The sequence below is a fragment of the Rhinoraja longicauda genome, chromosome 4, assembly GCF_053455715.1.
Source record: "Rhinoraja longicauda isolate Sanriku21f chromosome 4, sRhiLon1.1, whole genome shotgun sequence".
Lineage (NCBI taxonomy): Eukaryota > Metazoa > Chordata > Chondrichthyes > Rajiformes > Arhynchobatidae > Rhinoraja > Rhinoraja longicauda.
In genome coordinates this window covers 93,277,119-93,295,124 of record NC_135956.1, presented here as the reverse complement: position 1 = coordinate 93,295,124, position 18,006 = coordinate 93,277,119, and the positions used below count along the sequence as shown (strand labels likewise).

At 53.0% G+C, this 18,006-nt stretch overlaps 1 protein-coding gene across 1 annotated transcript in view; it reads left to right on the top strand.

Moving 5' to 3' along the window:
- tg (thyroglobulin) overlaps nt 1-18,006 on the top strand; it is a 179,016-nt gene that overhangs the window by 28,607 nt on the left and 132,403 nt on the right. Inside the window, exons 9-15 of the mRNA XM_078398459.1 lie at nt 4,090-4,305; nt 5,315-5,518; nt 8,635-8,789; nt 9,552-9,708; nt 13,537-13,761; nt 15,308-15,457; nt 16,351-16,623. Of these exons, the coding sequence (XP_078254585.1) occupies nt 4,090-4,305; nt 5,315-5,518; nt 8,635-8,789; nt 9,552-9,708; nt 13,537-13,761; nt 15,308-15,457; nt 16,351-16,623 (1,380 nt within the window). The remainder of the gene's footprint in view (nt 1-4,089; nt 4,306-5,314; nt 5,519-8,634; nt 8,790-9,551; nt 9,709-13,536; nt 13,762-15,307; nt 15,458-16,350; nt 16,624-18,006) is intronic.

Below are 18,006 nucleotides of genomic sequence, written 5' to 3'. Positions count from 1 at the left end.
GTGTGCAGTTTTGGTCTCCAAATTTGAGGAAGGATATTCTTGCTATTGAGGGCGTGCAGCGTAGGTTTACTAGGTTAATTCCCGGAATGGTGGGACTGTCGTATGTTGAAAGACTGGAGCGACTAGGCTTGTATACACTGGAATTTAGAAGGATGAGAGGGGATCTTATCGAAACATATAAGATTATTAAAGGGTTGGACACGTTAGAGGCAGGAAACATGTTCCAATGTTGGGGGAGTCCGGAACAAGGGGCCACAGTTTAAGAATAAGGGGTAGGCCATTTAGAACGGAGATGAGGAAAAACTTTTCAGTCAGAGACAATAGACAATAGACAATAGGTGCAGGAGTAGGCCATTCAGCCCTTCGAGCCAGCACCGCCATTCAATGCGATCATGGCTGATCACTCTCAATCAGTACCCCGTTCCTGCCTTCTCCCCATACCCCCTCACTCCGCTATCCTTAAGAGCTCTATCCAGCTCTCTCTTGAAAGCATCCAACGAACTGACCTCCACTGCCTTCTGAGGCAGAGAATTCCACACCTTCACCACTCTCTGACTGAAAAAGTTCTTCCTCATCTCCGTTCTAAATGGCCTACCCCTTATTCTTAAACTGTGGCCCCTTGTTCTGGACTCCCCCAACATTGGGAACATGTTTCCTGCCTCTAATGTGTCCAATCCCCTAATTATCTTATATGTTTCAATAAGATCCCCCCTCATCCAGCCTTTCAACATAGTTGTGAATCTGTGGAATTCTCTGCCTCAGAAGGCAGTGGAGGCCAATTCTCTGAATGCATTCAAGAGAGAGATAGATAGAGCTCTTAAGAATAGCGGAGTCAGGGGGTATGGGGAGAAGGCAGGAACGGGGTACTGATTGAGAATGATCAGCCATGATCACATTGAATGGCGGTGCGTACAGGCTCGAAGGGCCGAATGGCCTACTCGTGCACCTATTGTCTATTGTCTATTGTCTAAGCCCACCTGCACACAGGTAAGTGTGGACCCACACCTGTTCCTGACACACCACCACCAGGGGTTACTCAACCCCACCTGCACAGGTAATTGTGCACCTACACCTGTCCCTGACAACACCATGATTCGTCACATGATGAAGGGCAGAGACGTTATATTTTACCCTTCCGTTTACTGGAGGATTTCCAGGAATCAGAAATACATCGATGGACTTTTATTTCATTTAATTCAGAATAAATGTGAGCCAGTGTATTAAACAAGGTAGGCTGTCTCTCGAGGATCAGTCAGTCATTGCAGATGTTGAATGGAGGTTAGCAATGCCAAAGCAAACAGGGTCTTGGATTGTCCACCAGGGGTTGTTCTGATACAAGTGCAGCGGCTGTGGCCACATTTACAGTCTTGCTGCCAGATTTAGTCATTGTACTGAGCAACATTTGTGGAACTGCCTCAGGGTTTGCCAAGCACGGCCTACTCCTGCAGTGCAGAACAGAGCAGTTTAGAGATACAGTGCGCAAACAGGCCTTTTAGCCCACCGGGTCCGTGCCGACCAGCAATCCCTGCCTACACACACTAGGGACAACTTTTACATTTACACTCAGCCAATTAACCTACAAACCTGCACGTCTTTGGAGTGTGGGAGGAAACCGGAGATCTCGGAGAATAGACAATAGGTGCAGGAGGAGGCCATTCGGCCCTTCGAGCCAGCACCGCCATTCAATGTGATCATGGCTGATCATTCTAAAACCCACGCAGGTCACGGGGAGAACGTGCAAACTCCGTACAGACAGCACCCGTAGTCAGGATGGAACCCGGGTCTCCGGCGCTGTGAAGCAGCAGCTCTACCCACTGCATCACCGTGCCACAGGGCCTTGTACAGTTGGACAGACTAACAACACCACTGGAAGAAAAGGTTCAGTGAACAGCGAAAGTATTCAGAGCTGGAATATTAGGAAGGACGTGCTCACTGTAAAAGGACTGGACAAGCTCGATGCAGGAAACATGTTCCCAATGTTGGGCGAGTCCAGAACCAGGGGCCACAGTCTAAGAACAAAGGGGAGGCCATTTAAAACTGAGGTGAGAAGAAACTTTTTCACCCAGAGAGTTGTGAATTTGTGGAATTCTCTGCCACAGAGGGCAGTGGAGGCCAATTCACTGGATAGATCGAAGAGAGAGTTAGATAGAGCTCGAGTAAATTATCTGTTTTCCTTCCTATTGCGAATAACCCTTCTTTTAAACCGTCTGTCTTAGATAGAGGATTTGCTCAATGGAAAAGTTATGGAATTAAAAGGGTGGGAGATCTTTATCATAAGGGAACTTTTCTTTCTTTTCAGGATTTACAGCAGAAGTACGGATTACATGTTAATAATTATTTTAGATATTTACAACTTAGAGATTATGTAAAATCACACATGCAAGAATATAAGTTTAGAGGTCCAGAAACACTTGATGTATGCCTGAATCGACATTATAATTCAAATAAATTAATATCCTTTATTTATAATACTCTCCTTGACACTGACATTCCGTCATCAGAATCTTATAGACGAGCATGGGAGGACGAATTGAATCAATTTATAATGCAAGATATATGGGATGAAAGTTTACAACATATACACCAATGTTCATTAAATACTAGACATTCCTTAATACAATTTAAAATAATACATAGATTACATTATTCGAAGACGAAATTAAATAGGATTTTTCCTAGTATCTCTCCTATTTGTGATAAATGTCAATTTCAAGAAGCTAATTTAACTCATATTTTCGTAACTTGTATAAAAATGCAAAACTTCTGGTTGGAGATTTTTAAAATAGTTTCTAAAGTTATTAACAAAAAATTAGATATGGATCCAAAATTAATTATATTAGGATTATCAGAACATACTACAAATTTTACAGTAAGTCAGGTACATTTTCTTGATTACAGTCTAATAACTGCGAAAAAACTAATACTTAAATTTTGGAAAAAACCAATAACCCCCACAATTAAAATGTGGACTATGGAAATGACAGAGACCCTGTATTTGGAAAAAATAAGATTTGCCTTAATCGACAAACCTGAGTTATTTTTAAAAATATGGTCTCCATTTATTGAATTTTTAGAAAAGTAAATGGGTTTGGCACAGGACTAAAATAAAAATTATAAATTAAAAGTTGAAACTTGAGTTAGGGGTTGGATGTACAGCTGTGGTTATTGTCTCCCGGATCGACTCCTTTTAATTTTTATAGTGAGATCCTTTTTTTTTTTTTTAACCCTCTTATTCTCTCTCCCCAAGTTTATAGTTTTTTTTATTTTTACTTTCTCTCTTCAAAAATTTAAAAATTGAAGCTATGTAAGAACTCTGTAACAAATGTGTTTTTTTAAATTTCTATTTGTACATATGCTTTTCAAAAATTAAAAAAATAAATTAAAAAAAAGATAGAGCTCTAGGGGCCAGTGGAATCAAGGAATATGGGGAGAAGGCAGGCGGCACGGGTTATTGATTGTGGACGATCAACCATGATCACAATGAATGGCGGTGCGTACAGGCTCGAAGGGCCGAATGGCCTCCTCCTGCACCTATTGTCTATGTTTCTATGCAGTTTACTTGGGATCATGGCTGATCATAAACTTTAGTCAACAATTTGTCAATCACCACTTCAGAAATAGCTTCTCTGCCACCTTTCTTAAATAACGACCTTACATTGTGGCAACAGGCCCTTCAGCCCATCTGGGGCAGCACGGTGTCGCAGCGGTAGAGTTGCTGCCTTACAGCGAATGCAGCGCCGGAGACTCAGGTTCCATCCCGACTACGGGTGCTGTCTGTACGGAGTTTGTACGTTCTCCCCGTGACCCGCGTGGGTTTTCTCTGGGTGCTCTGGTTTCCTCCCACACTCCAAAGACGTGCAGGTTTGTAGATTAATTGTCTAGTGCGTGTGGGATAGTGTCAGTGTGCGGGGATGGGTGCAGACTCGGTGGGCCGAAGGGCCTGTTTCCACACTGTATCTCTAAACTAAACTAGACTAAACTTTCACTGGTCTACTAAATAACGATCAGACAGTGTGGCGAGGCCCTTCGGCCCACCACTGAACTACTAGCTAGTGATGTGTGTAACAGGTGCTTCTGTCCCACCCACAGGCCCCAGTTGGTGTGAAGTGCAGCAGGAGGAGATGATGGAGGTGGGGGCTGGGGCTGGGGCTGGGGACGGCCCTGCCTGTGAACCCCTGGATGGTTCCTTCTCAGACACGCAGTGCAGTCACGGCAGGGACCACTGTTGGTGCGTGTTTGCCAACGGCCAGGAGGTCCCAGGAACACGGGTCAACATGACAGCCGGAGAGAAGCCCGCCTGCAGCCGTGAGTTGTCCATGACACCTCCATGTTTACTCACACGGGCCTGGAACACGCGGCACTATGTCGCACAAGCACACACACACGCACACGGACACACTGCACACACCGCACACGCACGCACAGCACACACCAGGCACACGCACACGCCACGCACACGCCACGCACACGCCACGCACACGCCACACACACACCACACACAAACACCACACACAAACACCACACACACCGCACACACACACCCCCACACACACACGCACACCCACCCACACCCACATACGCGCACACACACACCACACGCGCACACACACAGCACACACCGCACACGCACACACACACCACACACACACCAACACACAAGCACACACGCACGCACACACCGCACACCACACGCACCACACGCACATGCACACCCACCCACACCCACAAACGCGCGCGCACACACACACACACACACACACACACACACACACACACACACACACACACACACACACACACACACACACACACACACACACACACACACACACACACACGCACGCACGCACGCACACACACACACACACACACACACACACACACACACACACACACACCGCATACACGGATTCACGGTGTGGCGGTGCTGGGGATTCACAGTGTGGCGGTGCTGGGGATTCACGGCGTGCTGGTGCTGGGGATTCACAGTGTGGCGGTGCTGGGGATTGGTGCGTGGCGGTGCTGGGGATTCACGGCGTGCTGGTGCTGGGGATTCACAGTGTGGCGGTGCTGGGGATTGGTGCGTGGCGGTGCTGGGGATTGGTGCGTGGCGGTGCTGGGGATTGGTGCGTGGCGGTGCTGGGGATTGGTGCGTGGCGGTGCTGGGGATTGGTGCGTGGCGGTGCTGGGGATTGGTGCGTGGCGGTGCTGGGGATTGGTGCGTGGCGGTGCTGGGGATTGGTGCGTGGCGGTGCTGGGGATTGGTGCGTGGCGGTGCTGGGGACTCACGGCGTGGCGGTGCTTCGTGTCCCAGGCCCACGCTGTGCGCTGCCCGTCGCTGTGGGTGAAGCTGCCAGGGGCCGCGTGCTGTGTACGGACCCTCCGCCTGGCCAGGGCGGGCAGCGATGCCGGCACGCGTGCCCACCTGGATACCTGCCTGCGTGGGACAAGACCTACACCTGTGACCAGGGCACCCGACACTGGGCAATGGAGGCCCCCCACCCACACACCTGCCAATGTGAGTACCATCCACCCACCCACCCCCACCCACACCCCCACACCCACCCCCACCCACACGCCTGCCAGAATGAGTACCCCCACCCAGCTCCCTGCCCCCACCCACCATGTTGTAATAGTGAGTGGTTCTTGTGGTAATAGTGAGTGGTTCTTGTGGTAATAGTGAGTGGTTCTTGGGGTAATAGTGAGTGGTTCTTGGGGTAATAGTGAGTGGTTCTTGGGGTAATAGTGAGTGGTTCTTGTGGTAATAGTGAGTGGTTCTTGGGGTAATAGTGAGTGGTTCTTGTGGTAATAGTGAGTGGTTCTTGGGGTAATAGTGAGTGGTTCTTGTGGTAATAGTGACTGGCACAAGTGATGACGGTCTCTCATTTCATGATAAGCTGGTATTGCCAATGTTAAACCTTGCCATTGTTACTCACGCTGCCAATTGACAAGCAGATTGCTCTGCCCCTGGCTTTCATTACCAGCCCACTCTGTCCATCACCTACCCTTTCAAGTGCTTTGATCCTCTATATTTAATTGTTTCCAGGAACGTTCCATATGAATGATTACTCATCTCCTCTCGTCCATCTGTGAGTGGGTAATCATTCAGTCGTGACGCTTTGTGTTGACGTACAGATTTGACAAACACATTCCAATGCTGCTATCATTTTCACAGAAACACAGAAACATACAAACATAGACAATAGGTGCAGGAGGAGGCCATTCGGCCCTTCGAGCCAGCACCGCCATTCATTGTGATCATGGCTGATCATCCACAATCAGTAACCCGTGCCTGCCTTCTCCCCATATCCCTTGATTCCACTAGCCCCCAAGAGCTCTATCTAACTCTCTTTTAAATCTATCCAGTGAATTGGCCTCCACTGCCCTCTATGGCAGAGAATTCCTGAGAAAGGCAAATTCATGAGAAACTTGGCCTTTCCGACAAGTTGCGAAACAATCTCGTGTACAATTTATTAGACATCGTTTAACAAAATGAGTCTCTTGCCCAGAGTAGGGGAATCGAGGACCTGACGACATAGGTTCAAGGTGAAGGGGAAAAGATTTAATAGGAATCCGAGGGGTAACGTTTCCACACAGAGGGTGGTGGGTGTATGGAACAAGCTGCCAGAGGAGGTAGTTGAGGCTGGGACTATCCCAACGTTTAAGGAACAGTTGGACAGGTACATGGATAGGACAGGTTTGGAGGGATATGGACCAAACGCAGGCAGGTGGGTATAGTGTAGATGGGGCATGTTGGGCAGTGTGGGCAAGCTGGGCCGAAGGGTTTGTTTCCATACTGTATCAATCTGTGACTCTAAAATGTGGTAGATTCATGTTAAGGACATTTAGAAAGATAGAAACATAGACAATAAGTACAGAAGTAGGCCATTCGGCCCTTCGAGCCAGCACCACCAATCCAGTACCCCGTTCCTGCCTTCTCCCCATATCCCTTGATTCCGTTAGCCCTAAGAGCTAAATCTAACTCTCTCTTGAAAACATCCAGAGAATTGGCCTCCACTGCCTTCTGTGGCAGAGAATTCCACAGATTCACAACTCTCTGGGTGAAAAAGTTTTTCCTCATCTCAGTCCTAAATGGCCTCCCCCTTATTCTTAAACTGTGGCCCCTGGTTCTGGACTCCCCCAACATTGCGAACATGTTTCCTGCCAAATTTAAGAGACATTTGGCCAGATGCATGTGGCACCACTACACACTGAACAGTGGAACCGTGGTAAGCCTGTGCCTTTTGTTTTAGATTCCTCTACCCTGGGGAAAGACTGTGAATGTTCACTTTGTCCATGCCTCTAGTGATCTTATCGACATGGGCGCTGCCTCACCCGCTCACACCGCCGGCAGCTTCTGCCTTTAATTCACTTGCAGCTCTTTACAACCCCCTCACTTGAATCACAGCCAATGAAGAAGGGTCCCCACCCGAAACGTCACCTATCCATGTTCTCCACAGATGCTGCCTGACCCGCTGAGTTACTCCAGCACTCTGTGAAACGTCACCTAGCCATGTTCTCCACAGATGCTGCCTGACCCGCTGAGTTACTCCAGCACTCTGTGAAACGTCACCTATCCATGTTCTCCACAGATGCTGCCTGACCCGCTGAATTACTTCCTAACTACTTATGACACTGACCTTCACCTTCTGACTGAGATCACAGTCAATGAAGCTGCCCGCTGTGAGCTGTCGGGAGGTCACCTGAGGACCAGACTGACTTCACGTGGCAGTAATGAACCCCAGAACACACAGGTGTCCATGTGCACTCACCCCAAGTTCAAGGAACTAGTCCACACAGAGGGTGGTGTGTGTACGGAACGAGCTGCCAGAGGAGGTAGTTGAGGCAGGGACTATCACAACATTTCACTTTAGTTTATTGTCACGTGTACCGAGGTACAGTGAAAAGCTTGTGTTGCGTGCTAACCAGTCAGCGGAAAGACAATACATGATTACAATCGAGCCGTCCACAGTGAACAGATACAGAATAAGGGAATAACGTTTAGTGCAAGGTAAAGCCAACAAAGTCCGATCAAGGATAGTCCGAGGGTATTAAAAGACATTTAGACAGGTTCTTGGATGGGACGGGTTTGGACCGAAGGGCCTGTTTCCACACTGTATCACTCTGTGACTCTATGAAGGGCCAGTTTCCACACTGTATCACTCTGTGACTCTATGAAGGGCCAGTTTCCACACTGTATCACTCTGTGACTCTATGAAGGGCCTGTTTCCACACTGTATCACTCTGTGACTCTATGAAGGGCCAGTTTCCACACTGTATCACTCTGTGACTCTATGAAGGGCCAGTTTCCACACTGTATCACTCTGTGGCTCTATGAAGGGCCTGTTTCCACACTGTATCACTCTGTGACTCTATGAAGGGCCAGTTTCCACACTGTATCACTCTGTGACTCTGTGTGTTTCCACACTGTATCACTCTGTGACTCTATGAAGGGCCAGTTTCCACACTGTATCACTCTGTGACTCTATGAAGGGCCTGTTTCCACACTGTATCACTCTGTGACTCTATGAAGGGCCTGTTTCCACACTGTATCACTCTGTGACTCTATGAAGGGCCTGTTTCCACACTGTATCACTCTGTGACTCTACCAGCTGTTGATGTGTGTATCTGCAGGGCTCCAGATGTTTCAGGTGGTCCAGACTGCCACCAGCTTCCAGCTGCTCCTGCCATCGGGAAACATCTGTAACGGGGACTACGCTGGATTACTGACGACCTTCAACTCCATCCTCACCGATGACCTGACGGCCAGAGGATTGTGTCATCTGCAGGTAGCTGACTGCATGGTCTTCCCCTGCTCATCATGGTGTTTACAGGGGGCAGCGAGGTTGGCAGGGACCAGTTGGGCCGAAGGGCCTGTTTCCCTGCCTGAAACAGAAAAGTTGCTAAAGTATGATTAAATTATGACAATTCAAACAGTTGCTAAAGTTTGACTTAATCATTATAATATTCAGGTGAGGAGACCAGAGGGCACAGCCTCAGAATTAAAGGACGTTCCTTTAGGAAGGAGATGAGGAGGAATTTCTTTAGTCAGAGGGTGGTGAATCTGTGGGATTGTTTGCCACAGAAGGCTGTGGAGGCCACAAGGCAGTGGATATATTTAAGGCAGAGATAGATAGATTGTTGATTAGTGCGGGTGTCAGGGGTTATGGGGAGAAGGCAGGAGAATGGGGTTAGGAGGGAGAGATAGATCAGCCGTGATTGATGGGCCGAATGGCACGCACACACGTGCGCGCACACACACACACACACACACACACGTGCACATGCGCATGCACACACACACGCACACACGCGCACACACACACGCGCACACACACACACGCACACACGCACACACACGCACACGCACGCACACGCGCACACACATGCACACACATACACACAGGCACAGGCACACGCGCACGCACACACACACACACACACTGTGTAGGGAAGGAACATTGATGCTGAATGTAAGTGCAGTCACACTCATCATGCAGAGTGCACGCTACATGTATGAAGGAGTTCAGCAGGCTGCCTTGTTTCCTCAGGTGCGTGTTGGTGGCGTGACCATGCGGGTCCCAGTGTGTGACCGTTCCTCTGTGTCCGTGCAATGTCTGAGCTCGGCCCGGCTGGGGATAAACGTGACGTGGACAGTGCGTGTGTCAGACGTGCCAACATTCTCCCTCCCTGACCTGCACAACATCGGTAAACCCCATGGCACTGTGACGTTTACATCCTCAACCCTGTATCTGTACACGGTGGACCACTCCCTGGTGAAGTGGAGGAAGGAACTGCAGATGCTGCTTTACACCAGATAGACACAGAGTGCTGGAGTAACTCAGCGGGTCAGGCAGCATCTGTGGAGAACATGGATAGGTGACGTTTCACAGAGTGCTGGAGTAACTCAGCGGGTCAGGCAGCATCTGTGGGGTAAAGGAATGGGTGATGTTTCGGGCCGAGACCCTTCTACAGACTGATGTCAGGGGGGGCGGGACAAAGGAAAGATATAGTTGGAGAGAGGAAGACAGTGGGAGAACTGGGAAGAGGGAGGGGAAGAGAGGGACAGAGGAGCTATCTAAAGTTAGAGAAGTCAATGTCCATACTCTCCAGAGATGCTGCCTGACCTGCTGAGATACTCCAGCTTTTTGTGATACCAGGTTTGTAGGTTAATTGGCTTTGTATAAGCATGCACATTTTCCCTAGTGTGTGTAGGGTAGTGTTAGTGTGGGGGATCGCTGGTCGGTGTGGACTCGGTGGTAGTGTTAGTGTGGGGGATCGCTGGTCGGTGTGGACTCGGTGGTAGTGTGGGGGTTCGCTGGTCGGTGCGGGCTCGGTGGTAGTGTGGGGGTTCGCTGGTCGGTGCGGGCTCGGTGGTAGTGTGGGGGATCGCTGGTCGGTGTGGACTCGGTGGTAGTGTTAGTGTGGGGGATCACTGGTCGGTGTGGACTCGGTGGTAGTGTTACTGTGTGGGGATCGCTGGTCGGTGTGGACTCGGTGGTAGTGTGGGGGTTCGCTGGTCGGTGCGGGCTCGGTGGTAGTGTGGGGGTTCGCTGGTCGGTGCGGGCTCGGTGGTAGTGTGGGGGATCGCTGGTCGGTGTGGACTCGGTGGTAGTGTTAGTGTGGGGGTTCGCTGGTCGGTGTGGACTCAGTGGTAGTGTTAGTGTGGGGGATCGCTGGTCGGTGTGGACTCGGTGGTAGTGTTAGTGTGGGGGTTCGCTGGTCGGTGTGGACTCGGTGGTAGTGTTAGTGTGGGGGTTCGCTGGTCGGTGTGGACTCGGTGGTAGTGTTAATGTGTGGGGGATCGCTGGTCGGTGTGGACTCGGTGGTAGTGTTAGTGTGGGGGTTCGCTGGTCGGTGTGGACTCGGTGGTAGTGTTAGTGTGGGGGATCGCTGGTCGGTGTGGACTCGGTGGTAGTGTTAGTGTGGGGGTTCGCTGGTCGGTGTGGACTCGGTGGTAGTGTTAGTGTGGGGGATCACTGGTCGGTGTGGACTCGGTGGTAGTGTTAGTGTGGGGGTTCGCTGGTCGGTGTGGACTCGGTGGTAGTGTTAGTGTGGGGGTTCACTGGTCGGTGTGGACTCGGTGGTAGTGTTAGTGTGGGGGTTCGCTGGTCGGTGCAGACTCGGTGGTAGTGTTAGTGTGGGGGATCGCTGGTCGGTGCAGACTCGGTGGTAGTGTTAGTGTGGGGGATCGCTGGGCGGTGTGGACTCGGTGGTAGTGTTACTGTGTGGGGGTTCGCTGGTCGGTGCAGACTCGGTGGTAGTGTTAGTGTGGGGGATCGCTGGGCGGTGTGGACTCGGTGGTAGTGTTAGTGTGGGGGATCGCTGGGCGGTGTGGACTCGGTGGTAGTGTTAGTGTGGGGGATCGCTGGGCGGTGCAGACTCGGTGGTAGTGTTAGTGTGGGGGATCGCTGGGCGGTGTGGACTCGGTGGTAGTGTTAGTGTGGGGGATCGCTGGGCGGTGTGGACTCGGTGGTAGTGTTAGTGTGGGGGATCGCTGGGCGGTGTGGGATCGGTGGTAGTGTTAGTGTGGGGGATCGCTGGGCGGTGTGGACTCGGTGGTAGTGTTAGTGTGGGGGTTCGCTGGTCGGTGTGGACTCGGTGGTAGTGTTACTGTGTGGGGGTTCGCTGGTCGGTGCAGACTCGGTGGTAGTGTTACTGTGTGGGGGTTCGCTGGTCGGTGCAGACTCGGTGGTAGTGTTAGTGTGGGGGATCGCTGGGCGGTGTGGACTCGGTGGTAGTGTTAGTGTGGGGGATCGCTGGGCGGTGTGGACTCGGTGGTAGTGTTAGTGTGGGGGATCGCTGGGCGGTGTGGACTCGGTGGTAGTGTTAGTGTGGGGGATCGCTGGGCGGTGTGGACTCGGTGGTAGTGTTAGTGTGGGGGATCGCTGGGCGGTGTGGACTCGGTGGTAGTGTTAGTGTGGGGGATCGCTGGGCGGTGCAGACTCGGTGGTAGTGTTAGTGTGGGGGATCGCTGGGCGGTGTGGACTCGGTGGTAGTGTTAGTGTGGGGGATCGCTGGGCGGTGTGGACTCGGTGGTAGTGTTAGTGTGGGGGATCGCTGGGCGGTGTGGACTCGGTGGTAGTGTTAGTGTGGGGGATCGCTGGGCGGTGTGGACTCGGTGGTAGTGTTAGTGTGGGGGATCGCTGGGCGGTGTGGACTCGGTGGTAGTGTTAGTGTGGGGGATCGCTGGGCGGTGTGGACTCGGTGGTAGTGTTAGTGTGGGGGATCGCTGGGCGGTGTGGACTCGGTGGTAGTGTTAGTGTGGGGGATCGCTGGGCGGTGTGGACTCGGTGGTAGTGTTAGTGTGGGGGATCGCTGGGCGGTGTGGACTCGGTGGGCTGCAGGGCCTGTTTCCGCGCTGTATCTCTAAACTAAACTGAACTAAATGGTAAATGCCGTGTATAATTGGGAAGATACTTAGACGCTGCAGGAGGCAGCCAAGGTTTCTGGACATTGAAGGGATGGACATTGCTTGGTGTGGAGATGAGTGGATGAATGACCACTCTGATTATAAACGCAACCATTGATGGTCGTCTGGTCTCGGCATATTCCTCTCACATGCTTGTGCTGTTGGTAATCGCTTCATGGAGCTCCAGATTTACAACCTATCCGTTTATCCCATTCCGATCCAGGGGCCACAGTCTAAGAATAAAGGGGAGGCCATTTAAAACTGAGGTGAGAAGAAACCTTTTCACCCAGAGAGTTGTGAATTTGTGGAATTCTCTGCCACAGAGGGCAGTGGAGGCCAATTCACTGGATGGATTTAAAAGAGAGAGTTAGATAGAGCTCTTGGGGCTAGTGGAATCAAGGGGTATGGGGAGAAGGCAGGCACGGGTTATTGATTGTGGATGATCAGCCGTGATCACAATGAATGGTGGTGCTGGCTCGAAGGGCCGAATGGCCTCCTCCTGCACCTATTGTCTATGTTTCTATGTTTCTTTGTTACTATGTTTCTTTGTTTGTATGTTTGTATCTTGTTCCCTGGGCTGTGTAGACCACTCTCATTCCTGAGATGTTATTAATATCTTGGGTTGCTGGTGAAATTCATCCTTGTTCACCTGCTCTTGTGAATCGTGGTCCATTTCTGAGATTCAGTCCATTGATTGCAACACAGCCCCGGCCCTTGGAAACTTTGGAATTACTTCATGAAGGTCACAAATGATAGGAGCAGAATTAGGCCATTCGGCCCATCAAGTCTACTCCGCCATTCAATCTCGGCTGATCTATCTCCCCTCCTAACCCCATTCTCAGGGGTTATGGGGAAAAGGCAGGAGAATGGGGTTGAGTGGGAGAGATTGATCAGCCATGATTGAATGGTGGAGCAGACTAGATGGGCCGAATGGCCTCATTCTGCTCCTGTCTCTTCTGGCCAATAATGTGATGTGATGTTCTGGAAGGTTTCAGAGATGGGGGAGGAGTGGGAGTGTGGCGGGGGGGGGTAGAATGGGCATGATGGGCTGAATGGACTGTGTCTCTGGTACATGGACCTTTCACCACCATGGGGTACTGATGGACAGTGTTTGCCTCCACCAGAGATGGCACTGCTGGGTGATGGGCTCCTCCAGCGCCTCACCCAGCTCATCACCAGCGGCAACTATCAGCTGCTCTTGGACTCCAAGCAGTTTGTAGCAGAACCTCTCACCGTGTCACCCAGGGACCGCGGTCACACCGCCTGCCCCACCGTGCGGCTGGGATGTGGTGATGGCTACCGGCGTGTACCAGCCCCGACCACAGGAGGCAGCGCCCAGCCCGGGTGTGGTAAGTGTCAGCGCAGAGCACACGTTACACACACACGTGGTCCATGTGTGTCAGCGCAGAGCACACGTTACACACACACGTGGTCCATGTGTGTCAGCGCAGAGCCCATGTTACACACACACGTGGTCCATGTGTGTCAGCGCAGAGCCCATGTTACACACACACGTGGTCCATGTGTGGGTACCACACTGCAACGGTACACACAGAAACAGGCACACACACGCACACACACACGCACACACTCGCACACACACACACACACACACACACGCACGCACGCACACGCACACACACACACACACACACACACACACACACACACACACACACACACACATACACACACATACACACACATACACACACACACACACACACACACACATACACACACACACACACACATACACAGACATACACAGACATAGACACAGACACATTCACTGTCATGGTCATAGAGTCAGAGAGTGATAGAGTTCCATGGAGCCGCAGTCACAGAGTGTGGGGTAACTGGGGGTGTGGGGTAACTGGGGGTGTGGGGTAACTGGGGGTGTGGGGTAACTGGGGGTGTGGGGTAACTGGGGGTGTGGGGTAATTGGGGGTGTGGGGTAACTGGGGGTGTGGGGTAACTGGGGGTGTGGGGTAACTGGGGGTGTGGGGTAACTGGGGGTGTGGGGTAACTGGGGGTGTGGGTAACTGGGGGTAACTGGGGGTGTGGGGTAACTGGGGGTAACTGGGGGTGTGGGGTAACTGGGGGTGTGGGGTGTGGGTAACTGGGGGTAACTGGGGGTGTGGGGTAACTGGGGGTGTGGGGTAACGGGGTGTGGGGTAACTGGGGGTAACTGGGGGTGTGGGGTAACTGGGGGTGTGGGGTAACTGGGGGTGTGGGGTAACTGGGGGTAACTGGGGGTGTGAGGTAACTGGGGGTAACTGGGGGTGTGAGGTAACTGGGGGTGTGGGGTAACTGGGGGTAACTGGGGGTAACTAGGGGTGTGGGGTAACTGGGGGGGTGGGGTAACTGGGGGTGTGGGGTAACTGGGGGTAACTGGGGGTGTGGGGTAACTGGGGGGGTGGGGTAACTGGGGGTGTGGGGTAACTGGGGGTAACTGGGGGTGTGGGGTAACTGGGGGTGTGGGGTAACTGGGGGTAACTGGGGGTGTGGGGTAACTGGGGGTAACTGGGGGTAACTGACCAATGGGGTGTGGGGTAACTGGGGGTGTGGGGTAACTGGGGGTAACTGGGGGGTGTGGGGTAACTGGGGGTAATTGGGGGTAACTGATCAATGGGGTGTGGGGTAACTGGGGGTTACTGGGTGTAACTGGGGGTGTGGGGTAACTGGGGGTAACTGGGGGTAACTGGGGGTAACTGGGGGTGTGGGGTAACTGGGGATAACTGGGGGTGTGGGGTAACAGGGTAACTGGGGGTGTGGGGTAACGGGGTAACTGGAGATAACTGGGGGTGTGGGGTAACGGGGTAACTGGGGGTGTGGGGTAACGGGGTAACTGGGGGTAACGTGGGGTAACGCTGGTCTCTCTCTCTCTCTCAGTCATCTGTCCATCCGGCACCTTTGGCCGGGACGGTGTCTGCGTTCTTTGTCCCGCTGGGTTGTACCAGGAAGTTTCCGGAAGCACGGAGTGTGAGCGTTGTCCAGTAGGGCGGGAGCGGTCATCTCCAGGGGCGTTCTCAGCCCAGCACTGTGAGTACTGACCCCACCTTCTCTGTACCCTGGACGTGCTCAATGCTCAGTGCTGCCTGTATCGTCACGTGTACACGTGAAACACATGTGTTACACACATGTCAGCGAGACCATCCCCACACACCAGCACAGTCCCCGGTCACAGTCCGGCCCGCGCCCAGCGAGCCCGTACAAGAGCCATACATCAGCACAGTGTAGGCCCGGTCAGTGCAGAGTGGATGGACCAGACCACATAGAGTCACCAACCCCCTCACTCCCAAACACGGGACAAGGTGACATCACCGCCCCGCGCCCCACATCACCTCACCCAGCCAGCGGCCACGTGCTCCCACTCCACCAATGGCAGCCGCCCGGGCCTCTGGGCATACACTGTCCGGAGCTAAAATGTCGGAAGCCTACAGTGTCCAGGCCTAAACTGTCCGGGCCTACAGTGTCCAGGCCTAAGCTGTCCGGGCCTACAGTGTCCAGGCCTAAACTGTCCGGGCCTACAGTGTCCGGGCCTACAGTGTCCGGGCCTAAACTGTCCGGGCCTACAGTGTCCGGGCCTACAGTGTCTGGGCCTACAGTGTCCAGGCCTACAGTGTCCGGGCCTACAGTGTCTGGGCCTACAGTGTCCGGGCCTACAGTGTCCGGGCCTACAGTGTCTGGGCCTACAGTGTCTGGGCCTACAGTGTCTGGGCCTACAGTGTCAGGGCCTACAGTGTCCGGGCCTACAGCGCCCCCCGGGCCTACAGCGCCCCCCGGGCCTACAGCGCCCGCCGGGCCTACAGTGTCCGGGCCTACAGTGTCCGGGCCTACATTGCTGTCAGGGCCTAATACGGGATAAAGGCGGTCCCGTACGGGACAAACCAATTTAGCCCAAAATACAGGATGTACCGGTTAATACGGGACAGATGGCAACCTCACCTCCAGCGGCCCAATGTCCAGACCCAGGCTGCCGCGGCCTCCACCGACCCAGTGTGGGGGCCCAGGCTGCTGCGGCCTCCAGTGGCCCTCTCCACCGTTGGACCCCAAGCTGCGGCCAGATGTCCAGTGTTCCCCTGTTGAGGCCCTGCCCTGCCCTGCTTACCGTTGCCTGTCAGCTTATCGGCCCTGGGTCTGCCCGGCCCCGGCCCTCCAGCCCATAGGACAAGCAGAGGCCAAGATCAGCAGCAACCTCACCGCTGGTTAACGTTGCCACGGCTCACTGGGACTGTAGAGAGGCAGCGTAGAAACAGGCCCCTCAGCCCACCGGGTCCACACCGACCAGTAAATCCCCCCACACTCACACCACCCCACACTCACACCACCCCACACTCACACCACTCCACCCCACACACACACCACCCCACACTCACACCACCCCACACACACACCACCCCACACTCACACCACTCCACCCCACACACACTCCACCCCACACTCACACCACTCCACACTCACACCACCCCACACTCACACCACTCCACCCCACACACACTCCACTCCACACTCACACCACCCCACACTCACACCACTCCACCCCACACTCACACCACTCCACACTCACACCACCCCACACACACTCCACCCCACACTCACACCACTCCACCCCACATTCACACCACTCCACACTCACACCACCCCACACTCACACCACTCCACCCCACACACACACCACCCCACACACACACCACCCCACACACACACCACCCCACACTCACACCACTCCACCCCACACTCACACCACTCCACACTCACACCACCCCACACACACTCCACCCCACACACACACCACCCCACACTCACACCACCCCACACACACACCACCCCACACTCACACCACCCCACACACATCAGGGACAATTTACACTTTACAAAACCCAATTAACCTACAAACCTGCACGTCTTTGGAGTGTGGGAGGAAACCGGAGCACCCGGAGAAAACCCACGCAGGTCACGGGGAGAACGTACAAACTCCACACAGACAGCACCCATAGTTGGGATGGAACCCGGCCGGGTCTCTGGTGCTGTGAGGCAGCAGCTCTACCCGCTGCACTACCATGCCGCACAATACAGAGTTACAGATGGCCTGTCGCTAATGATTTAAACATCGAAAGCAGGAGCCAGTCATCAGTGTCAGGTTTGACGGTCACACACGGAATAAGTCATAAGGGATAGGAGCAGAATTAGGCCATTCGGCCCATCACGTCTACTCTGTGTGTGCGCATGCACATGTGCACGTGTGTGTGTGCGCGTGTGCGTGTGCGTGCCATTCGGCCCATCAATCATGGCTGATCTATCTCTCCCTCCTAACCCCATTCTCCTGCTTTCTCCCCATAACCCCTGACACCCGCACTGATCAACAATCTATCTATCTCTGCCTTAAATATATCCACTGACTTGTGGCCTCCACAGCCGTCTGTGGCAAAGAATCCCACAGATTCACCACCCTCTGACTAAAGAAATTCCTCCTCATCTCCTTCCTAAAGGAACGTCCTTTAATTCTGAGGCTGTGCCCTCTGGTCCTAGACTCTCCCACTAGTGGAAACATCCTCTCCACATCCACTCTATCCAGGCCGCTCACTATT